This window comes from Microchirus variegatus, assembly GCF_963457635.1.
Source record: "Microchirus variegatus genome assembly, chromosome: 9".
NCBI classification, from domain to species: domain Eukaryota; kingdom Metazoa; phylum Chordata; class Actinopteri; order Pleuronectiformes; family Soleidae; genus Microchirus; species Microchirus variegatus.
This window is the reverse complement of record NC_139810.1, coordinates 4,850,863-4,874,769: the sequence shown is the minus strand read 5'-3', so window position 1 is coordinate 4,874,769 and position 23,907 is coordinate 4,850,863. Positions and strand designations below refer to the sequence as shown.

General features: G+C 41.0%; 2 protein-coding genes across 2 annotated transcripts; both read right to left on the bottom strand.

Annotated features, from left to right (window-relative positions):
* Nucleotides 1-6,058: 6,058 nt before the first annotated feature.
* Nucleotides 6,059-10,463, bottom strand: LOC310932115 (organic solute transporter subunit alpha; the record flags this gene model as incomplete). Its single annotated transcript, XM_083895402.1, has 7 exons — nt 6,059-6,483; nt 7,219-7,471; nt 7,791-7,902; nt 8,287-8,442; nt 9,051-9,124; nt 9,249-9,400; nt 10,397-10,463. 7 exons carry the CDS (start codon nt 10,461-10,463, stop codon nt 6,059-6,061), a joined length of 1,239 nt encoding a protein of 412 aa, XP_083751528.1.
* A 1,631-nt stretch (nt 10,464-12,094) lies between these two features.
* On the bottom strand, nt 12,095-19,980 carry LOC310931435 (protein-serine O-palmitoleoyltransferase porcupine-like; the record flags this gene model as incomplete). Its single annotated transcript, XM_083894583.1, has 13 exons — nt 19,915-19,980; nt 18,112-18,254; nt 17,782-17,974; nt 17,628-17,671; nt 16,449-16,630; nt 16,235-16,365; nt 15,811-15,936; nt 15,257-15,357; nt 14,416-14,492; nt 14,157-14,220; nt 13,270-13,355; nt 13,004-13,114; nt 12,095-12,196 (listed from the first exon to the last, which is right to left on the bottom strand). Exons 2-13 carry the CDS (start codon nt 18,245-18,247, stop codon nt 12,095-12,097), a joined length of 1,353 nt encoding a protein of 450 aa, XP_083750709.1. The 5' UTR covers nt 18,248-18,254; nt 19,915-19,980.
* Nucleotides 19,981-23,907: the final 3,927 nt, after the last annotated feature.

Here is a 23,907-nt window from a genome sequence, read left to right as displayed (position 1 = left end):
GTGCCATATGTAAGAATGTGGCCAAAAACGGTTACTACATTCAAATTCAAAATACCGAGGTCTTTTAGGTTTATTTTTCTGACGTAACTGGCAACCCGTGGTTGCTCGGCAGCTGAGACTCTACTGACTGTAATGATTGGTAGACGGCGGTAGGTGGCACCACATGCCAAAACATGATTTCAAAACATAAACATTATTTGCAGTCTGCAAAAATAAATGTTATGCAAATATTTTGGCTGTACTGTTGTTGTTGGTGAGTTCAGTTTGTTATATGAACATTATTCCTGAGTCTCTGTGACATATTAGGAGGATTTTACGGCCAGTTGCTTTAGATTTATTACATAACGCACCTTTAATATAGCACACATGTTTAGCCTCTATCTCACAGAAGTATCTGGATCTCAAGTGAAAGATGAGGGGCACAATAAGAAAAGTATAAAGGGTTAGAGACTTGTTTGTTTACCAACAGTTGGTAAATAATTGCATTACTGCATTCTTTGCCCTTCTGCTGCCTTTGATCTACATCAGCATCAGAGAGTTTGATGTCATGGTTACTTCACCTCCATCTCATTAAAGAATTTTAATGCCCAACAATGTTGACAAAAGAGCGTGTGCCTGTATCTCAGAGAGATTTAATCCAACATTTATTCTCTTACGGAATGGTACCTTTGCTAAAAAATACCTTTAAAATGACAGACAATCGCACACAAGCCAAGGGGAAAATGTCCTTGTTTTACAACATGAAACCTGTCCCGAAGAAGGACAAGACAAGAAGGGTAATTCCATCCGTTTACAACCAGGAGATGTTCCAGTCTACGGAGGAACGTCTCGCAAACACCAAGGAGGTGCACACGCCGCGGATCCTGGAGCTGCTCGACATGACCAGCACTACGTATCAGAAATTATCCACGGTTGATCTGGACCAGGCTCTTTTCCAGCCCTATCCATCCGAGATGATCTTCCAGAACTTCACTCCGTCGCAGACCTACAAGCTACAGCTGCGCCTCGTCAACATGGACAAGGTTCCGCGGCGGTTGAAGCTGGCGCTGCACGAGTCCAAGAATTTCCACGTGGTCAGCCCCGAGGGCGCATCGAGCAAGGTCGCGCCGAGCCGCGCCGTGACTTTGACCGTGTTTTTCCACCCACACGAGAACAGGGATTACCACCACAGGCTGGTTTTTATGACAGACAGGGAGCGCTTTGAGGTCCCGGTCAGTGCCATCGGGCCACGTGCCGTTCTGAACTTCCGAGATGAGCTCCATTTCCCCCTCTGTCCGGTGAAAGCTTCCACGGAGAGGACTCAGCAAGTCCTTAACATCGGAAACATCACAGGCAAGTTCAAACTACACACACAGAGGCCATTCTCAGTGATGCCTCCCTGTGGGACTCTGGAAGTGAACGAGAGCATACAGGTGGTTGTCAGTTTCAATCCCATTACCACGGGGCAACACAGAGAAGACCTGTTGCTGCACTATCATACTGGTGAGGATGTGTACATAAGCTTGCATGGGGTTTGTGAAGAACTAGACATCCATCTGAAGCCAGAGTCTGTCGCGCTGGACAAGACTTACATCTCCCTGGTCAACGTACACAAAGTGTCCCTCACTAACACCAGCGACACCATTCTTCAGTACCATTGGTCAGTGTGGCCCAGCAGGGAGGAGGAGGACCTGAGCATACTGATGGAAAGTTCACTTCTCCAACAAATTGAGGAGGACGAGCGAGAGCAGTTGCTTTTGGAGTACAAGTCTGACCCCACGGCAATCCATCGCCTCCCATTACTGGCCAGAGCTCTGCAATATGACAGAGGCCAGGCTCCACCGGACCACCTCACGCTGGCACACAGCTGCACAACCCTGCAGCCAGCGGCAGGTGAAATATGGCCACAAATGACTCAAACGTTCAACATCTTCTTCAAGCCTAACGAGGCGAAGCTTTACACGCAAACAATCTACTGCGACATCACGGGCCGTCAGTCTCGGTTGCCTCTGTCAATCAAGGGTGAGGGCATGGGACCGAAACTTCTGCTCAACTATAACCAGCTGGATATGAAGAATGTTTTCATTGGCGACAGAAGCTGTTATGAGGTAATGGTGTCCAACAAGGGGCTGATCGACGCCCCTTTCAAGCTGTCCTGCCCTGACACCACTTTTGGCCACTGTTTCTCCTTCAGCCCCGAGGAAGGTGTCATCCCCTTTGGGTCCTACCAGTCTGTGAAGATCACCTTCCAGAGTCACAACTTGGGAACGTTCTCCGAGGACATACTTTTAACCGTCAAAGGACAACCTAAACCACTCACCCTGACCTTCAGGGGTTGCGTCGTTTGCCCCACATTTAATTTCGACGTTTCGGAGCTCAACTTTGGAGACGTACCCTTTGGTTTCCCACAAACATTGACATTTACCCTATTCAACACCTCCTTTGTGCCCATGAACTTTGCCCTGCGTGTCCTGGGAGATGGACTGGGATCTCCGAGCGTCACCTGTGCCATACAGGTGTCCGAGGTGTTCAGGAACAATTGGGAAGGCAGCACTGCGAGTGATCCTCTTACACGGCCGATGGAGTTCAGCATCAGCCCCGCTCAAGATTGCGTGTGCGCCATGTCGGACGTCACCATTAACGTAACTCTGTGCTCCAACACAGTCAGGACGTATAGAGTGGCATTGGTGGTGGATATGGAAGGCGTTGGAAAGGAGATTGGGACGCTGCCCATCAATGCCAGATGCGTTGTTCCCGCAATCGTGGTGGACACTCCAGAGTTACAGTTTCAAAGGTGCTTCCTCAGTGTCCCCTATGAACATCAAGTGCAGCTTACCAACCCCAGCAGTCTGCCAGCCTGCTATGGCGTGCTTGATCAGCGAGCTGACGAGTTCCCATCATTGCTTTTCTATTGTTCCACACCCAGAGGAGTGATTCTTCCTCAAATGTCAGTGAAGCTTCATGTGACCCTGCTGGCTAAGGCCACAGGAAGACTGCATCACACTCTACGTATCGCATTGTTTGGCTGTACCCAGCCTCCTCTGGAGGTGGACTTGTCCTTTATCGGCCAGGGTCCAGTTGTTCACATTGAGAGCCCACAGCTGGACTTTGGCAGAATCCCAGTTCTCGTGAACATTACGAGAACTCTGAACCTGTCAAACCACTCCCCTATTCGAGCCAGATTTACGACCCACTTGGGCCTTAAGAAGTCCTTTTGGCACGTTGATCCCAGTGAAGGGGAAGTGGCTCCGCAGAGCCAGGTGGAGCTACGTGTAGTAGCCCACCTGAGGGACACGATCACCTTCCACGAAAAGCTTGAAGTGTCCATACGGGACAGTCAAACGCATGTAATACCTCTGTCAGGCACAGGCACTGGCACCACAATTGTCAGTGACAAGCCTTTTGCACCCAGACTCCACTTAGGGCAATACTTTAGCCCTGGGTCGTGCCAGTACCATTTCAAATTGACCAACCACGGCCTAAGGACAAATTGGTTGTACTGGGGTATTGACGGCCTCTTGCCTCACGTTAAACCCTGCACGCCCAAGAAGAAAGACGTTCAAAGTCTCGGATCTTCAGCGGCCTCTAAAAAAGAGGAGGAGCCCGTGTTCAGCCTCACCCCGTCTCGAGTGAAGCTTTTACCGGGCTGCTCTGTCGACATGGTGCTCAAGGGATCTTCGGACTCTGCCAAGGTCGTGCAGGAGCGCCTGGTGTGCCGCGGTGTCGTGGGCGAAAGGGGCTGCAACGAGCAGCTGATGACCGTCGATGTCATCTGTCACTTTGTGGCTCCTCTGCTCAGCCTTTCCTCCAAGTATCTGAGCTTCTGCTTCGGGAAGATACCAGGAGAGAGTCTCCAGCGCATGTATAAGAAACTGGTCCTGAAGAATATATCGTCTCTGCCCGTCTCAATAAACGTCTGTCTTGAAGAGCCGTTCTCGTTGTGCGAGGCCCCGGAAACGCAAAGCTCAATCACGTCGAGGTCCATGGTTTTAGATGACGATAAACAGGCCGACTTGTGGATATGCTTTAATCCCGATTGTTGCGATCGGGTGTCTCGGGTCGTGAATAAGTTCCTTGAGGTGTTTTACCCAGGGCAACCGCAACAAGACAGGGTGGAGCTGCGTGCCGAGGTCCACTTCCCCAACCTTCACTTCTCCTCCACCACGGTGGATTTTGGATGCGTGCTCAACTACACCGAAACTCTCAGCGTGATCACCATGACGAACTGCTCCCAGCTGCCCGTGTCCTACCGCTGGGCTTACCTCGAGGACCGGGAACACTGCACCGTCAGAGAGGCGGACGTCCACCAAGCCGTGGCTTCCTCGAGAATGTCTATTCCCGCGATCACGGTTCCGCTCAAACCCTGGCCGAGTGTATACGAACAGAGCAGGGCACACTGTCCCGTGCGTGCAGAAGAGGTGTTTGACGTCTTGCCAATGTACGGCCACCTGCAGCCTGGGGAAAAGCAGCTGGTCACGGTCTCTTTCTACGGCCACGAACACATCAAAAGAGAGGTGGTAGCTCAGTGCCACGTGGAGGAAGGGCCTATATATCAGATCAAGCTCAGAGGAGAAGCGTCAGTCATCAGCTACAGCATTGACTCCGCCCAGGTTTTAGACACAGAGAAGAAATAGGCAGCGGAGAGAAGATCGAGGCAGTAATTCAACTTTTATGAACGCCAACAAAACGCCAAACAAGAAGAGTTGCATCATGTCAGGTCTTTTGTTGTGTGTTAGTTGAAATTAAAATCCTTACTGTAAGCTTTCGTCACATTAGCATTAGCTTTGTTTTGGTTGTAAGTATTTTAATATTCAAATATTGCAAATGACACGCATACCTCTTGCATACCTTCACCCAAATTAATTTGGGTATTTTGTGTTTTTGCTTGATTGCGTTCATTTAGGAACAGGAAAAAATTATTGTTCCTCCCTCGGGTAAAGGTTTAAAAAAAAAAAAATCCAAAACAGGGATGATACGACATTCTTTGTCCGGATATCACAACCATGAATATCTACCAATACCAATATTAGTCGTAGGCAGAACTTTTTACCATTTTTTAAACTATCAAGTCATGAACAACACATTTGTCCATTTACCACAACTACACTATTGTTCAAAAGTTTGGGCTCACCCATACAATTTTTGTTGTTTTCCATTAAAAGTAACACTTTTATTCATCAAAAGAGTTGCAAAATGAATAGAAAATATAGTCAAGACATTGACAAGATTAGTAGTGTATCAAGATCATTCTTGTATTGTCAGTGTCTAACGCTTTTTTATCGCACCATAATCCCTGTTCCCCACCTCCCGCACAAGAGTGAGTAGCACGCTTGGAGCTGCATGGTGCAGGAACAGCAGCAACGTGACAGCTCCAGTGCTGAACTTACACGACTGTTCAAAGGTTTGGGGTTATCTTTACAATTTTTGGTGTGCGTTTTCCATGAAAAGTCACACTTTTATTCGTCAAAAGAGTTGCAAAAAGAATAGAAAATATAGTCAAGTCATTGACAAGATTAGAAATAATAATTATTTTTTTATTTCAAATAATTATTTTGCCCTTTCGTCAAAGAACCAGCAAAACTGTCTTCTAACGCCATTAGCAAACACAATGTACCATTAGAACACTGGAAACGGGCCTCTATACACCTATGTACATATTCACCTATGTTATAGTCATTTTCATTCAAAAATAAGGACATTTCTAAGTGACCCTAAATATTCTGCTATTATAAAGAATATATAAATAGCCCACATTTTACAGGCTGTGCTTAGTGAAGCATTCATGTGAACTTCAGGGGTTTTGGATCATATAAGATAATGTGTTTGTTTCTGATATCGGATCCATTGATTGTGACCAGTGTCACTGATGTTATTGATACAGAGTATTGTACCTGCTTATCTGTCATTAAAAGTACACGTACATGTGTGTGTAACAGTTTGTAACAGTTTGTACAGTATAAGCCAGAATATATCTATATGAATTCTCACCATGTGGAGGAAGAGGGCGACGTCCTTCAGATAAAGCCTCAGAGACACAGACTGCCTCACTACTGTTCTGTTCCACGTCCTCCGTGGTTGTTCAAACCACAGTGTCACCCTTACAGTCCTGATAGTTAATGTCAGCTCTGATCGTAACGTGGGTCAAATCTACTCCGGGTTCCTCAGCAGATTTGGCCCTGCCCGGCTTCTGAGCTCTGGCCTGAGGGAAGGGGAACCCGTCCAGAGGTGCGTGCTCTATCCTGCACAGAGCATCCTCACCGTCACTGTTGTCACTCGGACTGGAGGCGCTGACGCGGCAGCGGCCGGGCCAAGACTCCTCTGAGGACACGGCGAGCTTGTGACGCAGCGTCTGCTCCTCGTCTGTTTGAACCGCTTTGTCCTCCTGCCAGACGCCGAGCGGACGCTCCACGTCCTCCACCGCGCTCGGCTCCACCTTTCGGAAAGTGTGGCGGGCGTACAGGCCGATGCAGAACATCTCCACGATCACACAGTAATGATAGATCACTGAGAGTGGAAAGATAACACAAGGCACAAGATCTGAGAAGAAGTGACAAAACAAGGCGTAAAATAAATCAACGTAGAAAGAAAAAAATCTACACTACCGTTTGGGGTCAACTATACAATTTTTTTCTGTTTCCCATTAAAAGTCACACTTTTGTTATCAAAAGAGTTGCAAAATGAATAGAAAATAAAGTCAAGACATTAACAAGTTCGCAATTAATGATTTTTATTCAAAATAACTGTTTTCAGCTGTGCTAACATCATTGCTTTTCAAGGGTTTTCTAATCATCCAATAGCCTTCTAACGCCATTAGCAAACACAATGTACCATTAGAACACTCAAAATTTAAAAAAAATTTATCTCAAAATTTTAATATATTTTTTTCAAAATTAATTTTTTTTTCTCAAAATTCATTTTTTTTTCTCAAATTGTATTTATTTCTCAAAATGTTTATTTATTTCTCAAAATGTGTTATATTCATTGATAAAAGTGCTTTTCCTTCAAAAAACAAGGGCATATTTTTTTTTCTCAACATTTTATTTTTTTCCCCCCAGAATTGTAATTTTTTTCTCAAAATTTCTTTTTTTCCTCTTAAAATATTAATTTCTTCCTCAAAATGTGTTATATTCATTGAAAAAAGGAGCTTTTCCTTGAAAAGTAAGGACATTTCTAAGTGACTGTGATGGAAAATAATGGCCTATTTTGTACAGATGACAGAATGAGACAGATGTGACTTACACTGAGACCTGGTCTGGTCAGAGAAGGGCGGCGTGCAGGGGATGACCTCCAGAGCGCCCATGGTCTCTAAGATGCTGTTCTGCAGCCCACAGAGCACCAGCACCATGATGACACAGATGAACTTGGCTCTCAGGCCATAACCGTGGAGAGCTCCCTTCGTCGCCTTGTAAAACAGCAGGTGGCCGTAGAAGGACACGAACGTCGACACGCCGATGATGCCGTTCACGTACAGGTTGGGGTCGACTGAGTCCACCTGGAGAACGAGAACAGTGACACTGAAGGATGCTCAGTGATTCTACATCCAGGGTTCATGCACCTACTCTAGGGTCAAATTCAAGCACTTTTCAAGGACTTAATTTTTTTAGCCTTCAAATACTGTACATACAAAATGCCCTTTTACTGAGAAACCACCTGTGAGTGTCTGGATTTGGATATTCCTTCTATGCAAACAATCTTTTTTTTGGCATAAATCCTAAAATACTGTCAACAACTGCAGACACCGTAAAGAAACCCCCAAAAAACCAAACCCAGACATGACAATTGTCAATTTTTCTTCTCTTTAAATCACTCACGTCGCCGTAGTCGTAGCGTTCGTCGGTCCACAGCACCAGAGTGACAAAGAACAGGATGCTGCGGACGACAGAGAGCTGCAGCACCGCAAACATCATCCAGCCCCGGCTGCTGCTGCAAACAAGGCAAGGGCACAACACGTCGACATGTCAGGTCACACTGTCCACACACAAAAGGCCTCCTAATGACTGTGTCCCCATTAAACTGGTGTGGTTTCAACAGTGTGAGCTGTTTGTAAAGGGATTATAATGTGTTTCCGCTGGCAGACCATGTCTTCACTGACACCATGAGTCCCTGGCCCTGTCCCAATGTCCACCCTCACAGACTTCCCCGTTCACCGTTGTGAAATGATCAAGTGTGTGAGGGCCCTCTAGTGGCCATTTTGAACACTTCATTATACAGAAGTTGACTGGGTAATCGCTACAGACAGTTGTATGTATGTATATGTATATGTAAATGTATATAAGTAAAATAAAAAACATTTTTGTCACTCAGAACCTGTTGATGGCCACCAGAGGGAGGCAGCAGCAGCAGCAGCAGGGGAAAGGATCAGGAGACACCTGCTGTCCACGCAGAGCAGCCAGCATACGAGCTTTACCTCCAAAGAAGTCTGTGATCAGCTCCATGAACTTCAGCAGGGTGATGGAGTGATACCTGTATATGCATATATATATGTATATATGTACATATATACATTATGTGTATGTATGTGTACACAGTATATATATACATATATACACAAATATATATATATATATATATATATATATATGTATATGTACACACATACATATATACACACAAATATATATACACACACATACACACAATGTATATATGTACATATATACATTATGTTGATGTATGTGTGCACAGTATATATACATACATATATATACACAAACATATATACATATGCACACATGCACACATACATATATACACATATATATACACACACATACACACAATGTATATGTACATACATACGTATACATATATACCTTACACACACATATATTTACATATATGCACCTACACATATATACATAATATATGTAGACACATATATATGTATATATAGACACACACAAATATATAGACATATACATATATACTGTATACATATATAGACACACACATATATATATACATATATACAAATAAACACATAAACACATATACATATATGTATACATACATATATATATTTATGCTGTATACATATATACATATACATATATAGAGAATGGTTTACTCACAGTGACGCCATGAAATTACACAGGGAGGAAGAGCGTGGCACATACAGCGCTATGAGGGAGGTGAAGGTGAAAACCTGAGTTAAAAAGAAAGAACACAGAGATTAAAACACTCACACAGTTTCACAAGTTAGTGATTTATTTTTTTGAGATGATAGAGGTCATGTTTAAGGTCAAGAAATGAGAACTGATGAATGTTACCGGATACATTCCCAATATCCACAGGTAGAGCCGCTTCCGTCGGGACGAGGCGATGTGACGCAGGATGAAGCCCAGCTCCTCCAGAAACACGGCCAGGAGGACGACGGCGAGGCCGGCCGGGATCAGGAAGAGCCACAGCTCGCCTTTAATGGCTGAGAAAAGACAAGGTCATCAAGACTCTTTTTGATGATGTGTGTGTATGGAAGTTAATACATGAATTTAGGACAACATAGATCAGCGAGTCAGGATTTTAAAGGATTTTAAAGATCCATCTCATCCCAGCACTTCCTCACCGTCGTTGGAACACTCAAGTTGATTTATTTCAAACAAATGTTCTATTGACGAGCAGACGTGCACATCAAATCATTCACATTCATCAGTTTCTTCAAACGTTTGAAAAAGAGCGAGAAGAAGTTTAAAACGTATTTCATCTCATCATTCGAACTTATATATATATACATACATATACATATATATGTATATATATATACATATGTATATATATACACATATATATATACACACATATATACTGTGTATATACGTATATCTACACACATATGCACATATATACATACACACACACATATATAATATATACACATATATATGTGTATATATAATATATACACATATATATGTGTATGTCCATACTGTATATACACGTACATACACACATATATGTATACATATATACACATGTATACATATATATACATATATACACATGTAATCACATATATACATATATACACATGTATACACATATATACATATATACACATATATATGTGTGTATGTGCATATATACATGTACATACACATATATACATGTACATACATGTACACACCGTAGTAAATATAGAACAAGTTACACTTCATACACATAACTGGAGATGTCCAATCCAATCCAACTTTATTTATAAAGCACTTATAAAACAACAACAGTTGAAACATAGTGCTGTACATCAGAGATAAATAAATGTGACCTAATAATAGACCTAAGAACAAACAATAAAATACTCTAGGAAATATGAAAACACCACAAATAAACAGGTCATACAATAAAACTATTTAAAAAAAAAAAAAAAAAAAGGAGATAAAAAACAATGTCTCATGCTATAATGTGTAACAGGTCATGAACTTACCACTGAAGAACTGTGAGGACAGAGGGATCTCAGCCTCGATCCAGCTACAGTTTGCTCCTCTTCCCATTCTGTAAATTAAACGTCCGTGTCACCTGTTTCTGTATCAAACACAGAGTCAGGAACGATCCATCACTGATCGACTGTTATAACAAAACTGACCTCGTAATGTTGTAATGAATCAGGGATGAAAGAATCGTGGTGATGTTGCTTCCGTGTTGGTCGGAGTCATTAATGATTGACTGGATACAGGTGAGAGGAACAGGTGAGGGATCCAAGTCCATCCGAGAGACTGGGAAACCACACTGTGATTACTGTACACGTTCACACACAGTGATCACACTTACATACAGACGTCCATCTTCAGTGCTCTGTGTCACGTCCAGGTCCTGTTTCATATTTTCTTTAAACGCTTATATACGTAAAATATGGCATATATCTGCACTGCAGATACTTATTTAATTTCTGGATTATTTAGCTAATATCTACACTACCGTTCAAAAGTTTGGGCTCACTAGAAATGTCCTTATTTTTGTCGGCATCGCCCTGAACAAGGATCCGTTGAAAATATTTACAAACCTCTTAAGGAATATTTTTAATACATTTTTGAAATTCAGGAAATGATCCATTTGACCTGATGCACTTCGACAGTGAGCTGACTTTCTTCTCAAAAACAAAAAGTATCTCGGAATGACTTGAAATTTACCATCATAACAGTCGGCATCGCCCTGAACACGGATCTGTTGAAAATATTAGCAAACTTCCTAAGGAATATTTTAAATGAATTTTTGAAATTCAGGAAATTATCTATTTGCCCTGATGCACTTTGACAGTGAGCTGACTTTAGTTGAAAATATTAGCAAACCTCATCTTCTGACCCATATCAGTCTCAGCTCTAAATCAAATGTCGCTCTGATCCATCGTTTCTTTGTCCCTATGAAATCATTAAAGAGATCAAAAAAACAAAAAAACACTGATTGATTCACTTTAATACGTGTTTATTAAAAAAAAGTTGGATTATAATATTGCGCGATACCTCAAGAGTTTCCTCCACTATGATCGTGTTCTGACAAAAAGACTCGACTCGGGTTCGTTTACATTGGCACAAACATTCCGTAGAAAAAAAGAGTAAAAAAACATATATAAATAGAAACACATGTATGTATATTTAAACATGCTGAAATGACTTTAAAACAGTACCAAGACAACACCTGTATCTACACACGCAGTTCATTTGGTCTGAAAGGTGGTTTTGTTTCTGTCTTTTGGATAAAAGATCCTTAAAGGTAAATATCCACAGGTAAAGGTGAATACATAGTAAAGTGTCCTTTAGCTTTGAGATCCACATGATCCTCATTCCCATCATATACAAGAACGCCCTGATATTCACGACGCATCCATACGACTATATTCTAAATTGCTTAAACGACTAACTAACGCGGCTAAAAATGTTGTAAAAATGAGTAACTTTTGTTCACAGCTGACGGTCGAGTAGTGGCAGATAAAAACTAAACAGGAAGTGAACTCATCAAGGCTTCCAAAGCCCCACCATTTCAAATTAAAATGGAGACAGCAGCATCTTTTTTATAGTCCTCAGTTTTTCAGGGTTCGTGTGGACAGCGGCTTTAATACGAACGTGACGTCACATTTGTATTGCGTGGTGTTTTGCAGAGTTACGTATCTGCTGTCCGGGGGTTGCCATCACTGGATTAAGCGGTAGAAGATCCAACAGGCAAACACGACCCAGTGGCTCGCCCAGTTCAGCTCAGACCACCTCTGGATGGTGTGGATGGCTGCGTAACCCTGCAACACAGGACACAGAACCTCAAATCGACAACGGTTCACACAACCAACGTAGACAATCTGATCTCATTTGTTTGGCTTCCTGTGTCTTGTTTTTAAATCGTAGCAAAGAAAGATACACTACCATTCAAAGGTTTGGGCTCACCTATACAATTTTTGTTGTGTTTTCCATTAAAAGTCACACTTTTATCCACCAAACTAGCCAATCCTCAACTTTCCAATATACATAGAGTATACGCACTCGCACCTGCCACTAACAGTTTTAATTAATTATTAATAAATTCAACAAAATAACTGTTATAAATATATAAATATTATGATATAATGCTGACTACACTTTATACATGTTCAAAGTATCCATATAAACTCGATATTGAACACAGAATACCTGAACTCATAAATTTCTCTCTAGTTTTTAATAAAACTAGTTAACCTATTATACCTTGTTAAATATTATGAATATTAAAATGCTAACCACACCTGCCATATCTTCAAAGTGTCCAAATTTCATGAAAAAGCATACACTATGTTTTTTAAATTTCATGAAAGGATACAATATGTTCAAACTTTCCATTCAAAGCATTAATAAAGAAATGGAGGCTTAACTATTTTTTGGGAAATGGGCCTCTATACACCTGTGTACATATTCCATTAAAAACCAGACGTTTGCAGCTAGAATAGTCGTTTACCACATTAACAATGTATAGAGTGTATTTATGATTCATTTAACGTTATATTGATTGGGAAAAAAGTGATTTTATTTCAAAAATAAGGACACCGTCATGTAGATTTTTTCAATTCTCTTACCTCTTCTACTTCATATTCATCTACTCCAGGATCAAACATGGAGCCCAGGTAAGTGAGGTGGAAGATGGCCAGGAAGCTGAAGAGCAAGTTCAACATCACCACCCAGTACTCCTACACACCGAGAAAGAGTAGAAACGGATCATAAGACCTGTGTAAAATGATGAAAACCATCTCTTCTGGACCAAATATCCACATCTACTGCTCTAGATTTCTACATTATTTAACAGTGACCAAAGTCTGTGTTCTGGAAGCGTCTGAGTGTTTACCTTCTTGTGCTGATGGCTGCAGCCGGAGCTACAAGGTCTGGACAGGACACAAGCGCTGAAGATGGACGCAAGCCTCTTCCTCAGAACTGAGGAGAAGACAAATCAACAACCTGAGTGTTTATATTCTGCTGGACAACTGCACCAGTTGTTTAAAGCTCCCATAGAACGGAAGTACCAATTAAGGCTGTTTTTTTAGTGTGCATCTGCGCCATTACCTCGTTTATGAAGCCCTGAAGGTTCGAAACAAACAATTCAGCCATACAACGATGTGTTGTATTGTAATCTCAGGCTCAACTAGATGTCTGAAAAAACCCGTTCTGGTTACGTAAACAGCGGTTCTCCTGAACAGCAGATCCTCCTGCTCCTCCGGGCACTAGTCCGGGCACATCCGGGTGCGTACATTGAACCACAGAAGAAGAATAACTTCCGTTGTGGAGGTGTTTCGCTTGCGACAGTGTCTTCTGACTCTGTGTCTCCGGGTCAAAGGTCGTAAAAGGGACTGCGGCGGGGAGTCGTGACGAAGCCATTTTTAAACATTGTTAAAACAATGTTTTGATAATGAGTAGCAGTGCATCCACCGTTCCAGAGGGGGGAGCTGCGCCTCTGAGAGCTGGTGTGCTGATTACATCACTTCCAGGTATTGGCCAATCACAAGACAGTTGGAAAAGCCCTTGTTGGCTGGCCAACACAGCTGACCGGAGCTTCAATGAGGAGAGATTTCTATCGGCTCATTTACAGCAACTAGGAGGTTTTTGACCATAAAAACAAATTAATGTATGTGATGTAGACCTCCATAACTCACATATATGTGCGATAGGACCACTCTATGGGAGCTTTAAAATGAAGATAAACGACTCTATATGAACAAACAGAAATGTTCTTCATACCATGTTCAACATATGTGATGAATCCCAGAGAGAGGAGAACAGCGCCCAGGTGGAAACTCAGACCCTGAGGAAGCAACAACACAACAACACTTTACTGTGGTGAATGTTTACTCTCAAAATAGATGTCAAGAGTTGGGTTCAGGGAGAAAAATGCAAACGTGTAATATCACGGTACGGCAACAGCTGTAGACGGGAAATATTAGAATAACATTGTGAAGATGAAAGAGAACAAAGACTATAAATGTGCGCGGTTACTAACGTGCAGTAAGGCGCTGGCCGTGTACGTCATAAGGATGGCTGCAAACGTCCCCAGCTTCATGGCGTTTTTAAACACATCTGCAGAGTGGCGACAAAAGACGGAACATTCACAACACGATGACAATGAACACAAAAATAAGCTAGAATACACTTACATGGTAAATACTAGTTTGCCATTTTTAAACAAAGAGTGTAAATGCCATCAACATTGAAAGAAATGGCACTTAATGTACGGTATGTAAAATAAAAAATAGATTTTTAATCTGGTTTCATGTTGTATTGCTGCTGTAATGTAAACTAAACGGATGTTTGTTTGTCCATTGTGAAAACATGGTGGTCCAAAATGGCTCCCTATGTACACTACTGTTCAAAAGTTTGGGGTCACCTATACAATTTATTTGTGTTTTCCATTAAAATTCACACTTTTATTCATCAAATTAATAAAAAATATAGTCAAGACATCGACAAGTTAAGAAATAATGATTTTTATTTAAAATATATTATATAAAAATTATTTTGCCCTTTCGTCAAAGAAGCAGCAAAACTGTTTTCAGCTGTGCTAACATCATTGCACAAGGGTTTTCAAGGGTTTTCTAATCATCCAATAGTCTTCTAACACCATTAGCAAACACAATGTACCATTAGAACAGTGGAAATGGGCCTCTATACACCTATGTACATATTCCATTAAAAACCAGACGTTTGCAGCTAGAATAGTCGTTTACCACATTAACAATGTATAGAGTGTATTTATGATTCATTTAATGTGAAAAAAGTGCTTTTCCTTCAATAATAAATAAACTTTCTGACAAAAGGTTTCACACACTGAGAAAAACACTCACAGGTTTTCAGCCAACGGGACATGGGGATGTTCCAGGACGTCACCACCAGCACCATGGAGCGAGGCATCTCCACACTCAGAGGTTTCACCACACTCATATCCCTGCACACAAAACACAACAGATTTGACCTTTCTTTTAAACACTTATATTCTGTGTAGTGCTGGGCACTAGGTTAACGCACATTAACGCAAGGCACGTTCACGTGCCGCGACACCAGAGTCCAGGCACCGCTTACCATCTACGTTAGCTGCATTAGCTCCTTTTACCGCCGTTAGCGCGCCTACAGTTGAACTGGAGCGGTCTGTTTATTAAAGGAAAAGAGCAGCGCTACAAATAACCAGCGTACCTGTGTACTGCGTATGTGTGCCTCTGTTTTTAAAGGTTAGCGTTACTTTATAGACTTATTTTAACAATGGGGAGTCACGTAAACATGACGACATGCACGCCCAGCACCAATTCTGTATTAAAAAACAAATAAACAATACAACTCTACTATACATTAGTATATGTGTGTGCAGCTGCTTAGTAGAAAGATCAGCTCCAGCTCCACTCACCATCTGATGTTGTCCTTGTCTTCAGTGAAGCCCGCTCCTGCTAGCATGGTGGTGCCTTCACTGAGGTGACCCACAAAGTAGTTACTGAAGTGGAAGGACACTGCATTCTCATAAGCACGCAGCCACCTTTGGATCACAACAACATACAAAAAATACACTTATTATTTCTCCATTATTATTTCCACCTTAACTAAACCACAGAGGGTCTCTGTACTCCCTCTGAGTGGAGGATGAGTGAGTGCTACTCTAGTTTATATTACTTAGAGTTCCACTTCCTGCGAGGCAGACTTACCTTTGTCAAAATAGTCTTCGAAGCAGGGAAAGAAAGATAGAAGATGCTCTCAAACCAGTGTTTGTTCACGTATCTGCAGAACTGTTTTTTTTGCTACACGTGGATGAAGACTTTACTGAAAATGTTTCTCACTTCTCTGTGACCGGGCTTCCTTGGATGGGGATGAACAAAAGGAAGAGGTACGGAGCGATGCAGGTGGAGACCAGCAAACAGATCTGACTCTTCAGCAGACTGACGAAGGAGCTTTGAAACCACAACCAGCTCTGAGGGAAACAGACCACCTCAGTACCTCATTACAGAACTACACAAGAAGAAACAGCGTGCACACAAAACATGGTCCACTCACCAGTTTCCTGCCTTCAGTAGCATTCTTATAACTGGAGAAGCTGATCCAAGGACCAAAGACCACCGTGCCCACAAAGAGGAGATAGCCCAGGGCCTCAGCTGGAGAGGGGAGGCTGCTCACTGCTCCTCTGTCCAGGTCAAAGGCCAGAGAGATGGCCTTCATGGCCACCACCATCTGGGAGCCTGAGCCACACACAAACAGCTTTTATGGTACACACCGTTTTCTTTCTTTTTCCCCCCTCACGCCACAATATCAATATTAATTCATGAGGAACATTGTTTCCTGTTAAATATACATTGTCATTGTCCACCCACTTCAATTAGAAGTTAAATGTGTTACTGTGAGACACACTTCAGGGACACCGTACTCTATTCTCTCTCATCTCCACTGTGCAAAACAGTGTTTTGATAACACTTATTTACACTTAGAAGAGCCATGAGTTATGAAAAGTAAATGTGAACAAGAGGATAATATATATACAAATATATATGTATGTACATATACATACGTATACATACATACACACACATGTATACATACATATACATGTATACACATACACATGTATACATACATACATACATATACATGTATACATACATACATATACATGTATACATACATACATATACATGTATACATACATACATATACATGTATACATACATAAATATACATGTATACATACATAAATATACATGTATATATACATATACATACATACACATGCATACATACATACACATGTATACATACATATACATACATGTACATACATACATACACATGTATACATACATATACATACATGTACATACATATACATACATGTACATACACATGTATATACATATACATGTATATACATATACATGTATATACATATACATGTATATACATATACATATATATATACACATACATACATACATATATATACACATACATACATACATATATATATACATATATATACACATATATATACACATATATATACACACATATATACACACATATATATATATATATATATATATATGTATATGTATATATATATATATATATATATATATAACGCAGGAGGTGAACTAGATGATACTGTAGGTAATACTACAATTGTCTCTGACCATAAAACAGGTATTATAAGCTTGTCCGTCTACATTAGGGAATATTTACCTCTTATTTTATGCCAGGTCACCATGTCAATCAAATGCAACTCTCTGAAAGAAAGAGAAAAAAAGAAAACATGAAGACTTTTGCTCACCTACAAAAGTTCTCTTCCACCACATGTACTGTACGTGTGCGTGTGTTTGCTGCATCGTTTTCTCACCCGATAAGGAGGTAGGCGAGGATGACGAGCGAGAGGAAGAGGCCTCTGCTGGAGGAGTGTCGCGTGAGCAGCAGGACGAGGTAACAGAGCGCGCTGAGCAACAGCACCCACAGCATGTGCAGCTCGAAGAAGAGGAAGAGGCCGTACATCCCCACCAACACTGACACCACGTGCTTCAGTGTGGACACGCCTCCTGACGAACAAACAACAGCCTCAACAACAGCCTCAGAGCACACTGGTTAATGCATTTCCCAAAACATACCACCACAGGAAAACTGACTGTGGTGCAGTCGAAAATGAACCTCACTTTCAGAAAGTTTTCCCACTCACCCAGTCTGAAGAAAAGTCTGCAGATGAGGCAGAGCAGCAGCAGCCTCCACACCTGCTCAACACCCTGATAGACTGTGCTGAGACCACAGCTCTCTGCCAGCTCCTGCCACATCAACAGCCTGCTGGACATGTCCATCCTGCTGCTGTGGACACACAGACACAGGCACATTACAGACACAAAAAGGACTTGATTCATAAACTTCCAAAATCGATTTTTGAAAGTTTCTATTTTGAAAACCCCCACAAAACACCAGTTTGTGTTATTTGTGTACAGTTTATATCTGTAACTTCTGGGAGAAAAAGGGCAGCTAGTCTAAGCTTTTATTTATGCTAGTTATTTTTTGTACAGTAAGTTTTTATTTGCTTTGAATGAATAAATGTTAACTTTTGTCTTAAAGGTGCCATATGTAAGAATGTGGCCAAAAACAGTTACTACATTCAAATTCAAAATACAGAGGTCTTTTAAGTTCCATTTTACTGACGTAACTGGCAACCCGTGGTTGCTCGGTAGCTGAGACCTTACTGACTGCAATGATTGGTAGACGGCGGTAGGTGGCGCCACATGCCAAAACATGATTTCAAAACATAAACATGATTTGCAGTCTGCAAAATATTTTTTTTAATGCAAATATTTTGTCTGTACTGTTGTTGTTGCTGAGTTCAGTTTGTTATATGAACATTATTCCTGAGTCTCTGTGACATATTAGGAGGATTTTATGGCCAGTTGCTTTAGATTTATTACATAATGCACCTTTAAGTTTGCCTTTGCGTGATCACATTATCTGATACAAACTTTATTGTTTTGATGCCGTAATTTGCCTTAACACACTATGTATTGTATCAATTTTTGAATTGAGAATTGCTTGAATTGAGAATCGTATGAATCGAGAATAGATTTTGAATCGAATCGTGAGCCACCCAAAGATTCACTTCCCTAATTTAAACCTCATAAAAGTTGCCATATTCTACAATAATCCAGGTACAATAATCAAACGAGTAATCGTTTGGTCCAAACATATCAGAACATGTGGATCAGTGTTTGCAACACCTGGAAAAAATGTTCTTGTTTTGTCCAAAAACCAAAACCCAGATTTAATGATTTTGCTATTGTTATAAGGAGCAAGACCCCCCCAAAAAATTCACATTAAAAGGAGCGGAAAAATCACAAAGCTTGTTTAAATAGTGAAAAAAAACCTGTAAAGTCGAATAATTGATTATCAAAATAGTTGATGATTGATTGAATTGAGTAATTGTTTCAACACACACAATTGCCATTATTCTAAATAGTAAATATTAATTATGAACGTTTATAGCAACATAATAATCCTGAATTGTGTGATTCACATGTAAAGCACTTTGAATGGCATTTGAATTGTTTGTAAAGTGCTTTATAAATAAAGTTCCTTTTGACCAATGACGTAGATTCAAAACGTATTTCCATTGTTATAGATAGATAGATAGATAGATAGATAGATAGATAGATAGATAGATAGATAGATAGATAGATAGATAGATAGATAGATAGATAGATAGATAGATAGATAGATAGATAGATAGATAGATAGATAGATATTGGTCCAGCAACTTTAGGATGTAGATAACTAGATAATATATATATATATATATTAAATGATTTATTCAGTTTATAGAAGCCGAATGATGGGAAGTCACATTTAAAACAAAACTAACTTCTGTTAAATATAAAGTATATTCAGTCTCCACGGGTAGAAGTCTGTAAGAAGTCTGCTATTTACAACTTTAAGCCGAGATCAACATTTCACAGGTAAAGTTTAACTCACTCACGTTATCAAAAGAGACAAACTTAAACCGAGCTAACTTTTAACTTTTTCTTTTATACGCAAAAACTAAAAGTTAGCATGAGGTCCACGGCGTCTCCGAAGACAACCGCCGCCGGCTAACTCGAGCGAACGTTAGCCCGTTTCACTCTTCTCGGTTCGGCTGTAAAAAAAAAACAAGTCACAGCGGCTCAGTGTGGACACGTAGATCCCGGTTTAGTCCGTTAGTAAAGAGGCTAATGTGTGCTAACCTGAGCTGCTGTGGAGGACGGAGCTGAGCAGACGGAGGGAGGGAGTGACGTAGACGTTTTCTCTGATTAGACTCCGCCTTCTCCTTCCTCTTCTTCTTTCCCGGCGAAATCTGTCCACCGCCTGGATTACCGCCCTCTGCTGGACTGGTGTCTGTACTGCACCTGTTTGCCACTGAGTTTAAATAAATCTTTTAGTTTATTAAGTTTTTATTGTGTTGTTATTATGAATTTTATGCTGTTATTGCTGTTTTTCCCTCTTTGTTCCCATTGTAAAGCACTTGTTTAGCATTTTTTAGCCTTGCCTTCCAAAGTTGACCATTGTATGGTTCCATTTATGAGGATGAATAATAATAACAATAATAATAGATTTCAAACCTTCACAAAAGTATCATTATTTTATTTTCAAATTATGCCAAATGAAAAATAATCTCACCTCTATTTTAACCCCTGGACCTTTAATTTCTTCTGGACTGATGTGATTGATAATAATGAGCAGATTAAATCAAATATGCAGCAAATGTTGACGATCTTCCTCGCAGCACAATCATAATCCTCCTACATATACTGTATATATATATACACAAACACAGTTATATTTGCATATAAATCTGTATAACATTAAAAAAATCATGCAGATTTAACTGTTATTTGAGGTTTAGTAGTTTTCTTAAATCACTGGCCTCAAACTCCCATTTAGAAGGAAAACAGACGGTACATTTGACACCAGTGTGATTGACAGCTGGTGTTGTTGTCAGGTGACACTGACCTGGCATCAGCTCAGTCTCAATCCTGGAGCCTCTGATGGTAAAAGGTCTCTATTTATTCACCCATATATACTGTCATACATGTTATCATTGCTGCTGCACACATCTTATCTTATCTTATCTTAACTTATCTAATCTTAACTTATCTTATCTTAACTTATCTTATCTTATCTTATCTTATCTTATCTTATCTTAACTTATCTTAACTTATCTTCCATTCACCCATCTTTCCATCTTCTATCGCTTTATCCTCCACATCAGGGTTGTGTTACACCATAAACAGGTCCTTATCTTATCTTAACTTATCTTATCTTATATTTTCTTATCTTAACTTATCTTATCTTATATTTTCTTATCTTAACGTATCTTATATTTTCTTATCTTATCTTCCATTCATCTTTCCATCTTCTACTGCTTTATCCTCCACATCAGGCTTGTGTTACACCGTGTACAGGTCCTTATCATATCTTAACTTATCTGAACTTATCTTAACTTATCTTCCATTCATCCGTCCATCTTCTACCGCTTTATCCTCCACATCCGGGTCGTGTTATCTTATCATCTCTTATCTTGACTTAACTTGTCTTCCATTCATCTTTCCATCTTCTACTGCTTTATCCTCCACATCAGGGTCGTGTTGTCTTATCTTAACGGATCTTATCTTATCTTATATTTTCTTATCTAAACTTTTCTTCCATTCATCTTTCCATCTTCTATCGCTTTATCCTCCACATCAGGGTTGTGTTATTGCATCTTATCCTTATCTGATCTTCTCTTGCTTAATCTTATCCTATCCTATCCTCACCCATCCATCTTCTATCGCTTTATCCTCCATATCTGGGTCATGTTATCTTATCATCGCTTATCTTAACTTAACTTAACTTATCTTCTCCTAGTACACAATAAAGTGTCTGGTGAGTGTATTTGTGTAACTGTAGCCTCCTCCTGGTGTTGAGTTTCTGGCTGTTGTTGCTGTGAGCTCCTGCTGCTCCTCCTGCTCCTCCTCCTGCTCCTCCTCCTGCTCCTCCTGCTCCTCCTGCTCCTCCTGCTGTTTGGCTGCGGCCTCTTTGTTGCATATTGACGCACGACCCGGGCCCTGCAGCGTGTTGACTCAGAGTCAGCAGAGGGCCAGGGCCTGTCAGGTCAGGGCTGCAGCGCTCCTGTATCTCCTGCAGGGGGCAGTGCAGGCAGTAGAGGGGGGAGCTTCTGTCCATGGTGCTGAAGATTACTGGGTTTGGCTCTGTCCTGGGTGCTGAACAGCTCCGTGTCGCTGCTGCTGCTGCTGCTGCTGCTGCTGCTCAGAGTGGAAGCGGCTGCTGGATCACTTCAGTCCGCTGTGATCTGCTGCTGGACTCCGTGTTCGCTGACACTCACCGTGTGTGTGTGTGTCACAGTGTGTGTGTGTGTCACTGTGTGTGTGTGTGTGTGTGAAGGCCGGAGATGTCGGAGCGGAGGGGGAGGGGAAGTCAGTAGCGGAAGGTAAGGGCTTTATGTCTCGGTGACAAAGAGCGTGATGAAGCGCTCTCGCTCGTCGGTATTTCCTCGGGCCTTCGGTGGATTCCACAGCGGGCAGAGAGCGACGTGACGAGGCCGCGCGCGTGGATTCAGGTGCATTTCTGTCTGACGCACGGGCTTTATTTTTCTCTTTTTTAAACCCGATTAACGATAGTGAGACGTTATTATTTCCCACAATGGCGGACATATCGACCGTGTTATTAGTGTCGTGTAGTGGAAGTGAACCACGTCCACGGAGGGCGTTTGTGGGGTTTTTGTGTTGTTGTCACTGTTGTTCAGGAGAAGCGAGAAAAGGCCTCGTCCCGCTGAGAACTCGCTCGACATCGCGTTACTCTGCGTTTCATTGTTTCCAAAAACACGGAGACACTTTTTTTTTTAGAAAGAAGCGACCCGGTTCTGCTCATGTGATGTCATTTTGTGTTGTTAAAACTGCGCTTTCCTGCTCACAGTCATCCTGGAACAACACATTATGGTCATATTTTAGCAAAATAGAAGTAATATGGAGATAAAAGCGTCTTATTTTGACAGTAATCGGCAATAAAACATGTCAACTTTGACTTTTATAGCATAAAAATAATCCCCATTACCAAATTATGACCTGGGTATGACTGTAATATGACCAGTACATGCCAAATAATGATCCCTATTTATTATCATTCATTGTTATTCTTGATTATATCACTCATAAGAAAACAAATTTAAGAAAAATAGTCTATCATGTGTTCTGTACATGTCAGTGAGTTCTCTTATTACAACATTTTTTTTTTTAGATTTCTCTGATTTAGTTCAAAATGGAGGCCGCACAGGCAGCCATTTTCTGACTTTGATTTTTGAGAATGAGTAAAAAAGTTAACAAAAAAAAAAAAAAAGCCACAGAAAACGTACACATCTTAAAGGCGCCATATGTAAGAATGTGGCCAAAAACGGTTACTACATTCAAATTCAAAATACAGAGGTCTTTTAGGTTTCGTTTTCTGACGTAACTGGCAACCCGTGGTTGCTCGGCAGCTGAGACTCTACTCACTGTAATGATTAGTAGACGGCGGTAGGTGGCGCCACATGCCAAAACATGATTTCAAAACATAAACATGATTTGCAGTCTGCAAAATATTTTTTTTAATGCAAATCTTTTGTTTTTTTGGATTTTATGGCCAGTTGCTTTAGATTTATTGCATAATGCACCTTTAATGTACAGGTTTGGTGTGGAGGTGAACGCGATGACATCATCGCCGCGTCTTTGTTTTTGTGTGTTCAATCTGACAGACGATGAGTTCAAAGGTCACGCACTGAGCCAAGAGAAGAGTGGACGAGAGGAATCAAACCCAGACGACGAGCCTCAGCATCAAAGTACGGACTCTCTCTTCCTTCCTTCCTTCCTTCCTTCCTTCCTTCCTTCCTTCCTTCCTTCCTTCCTTCCTTCCTTCCTTCCTTCCTTCCTTCCTCCTCACTGACGATTCTTCCTCTTCTGTC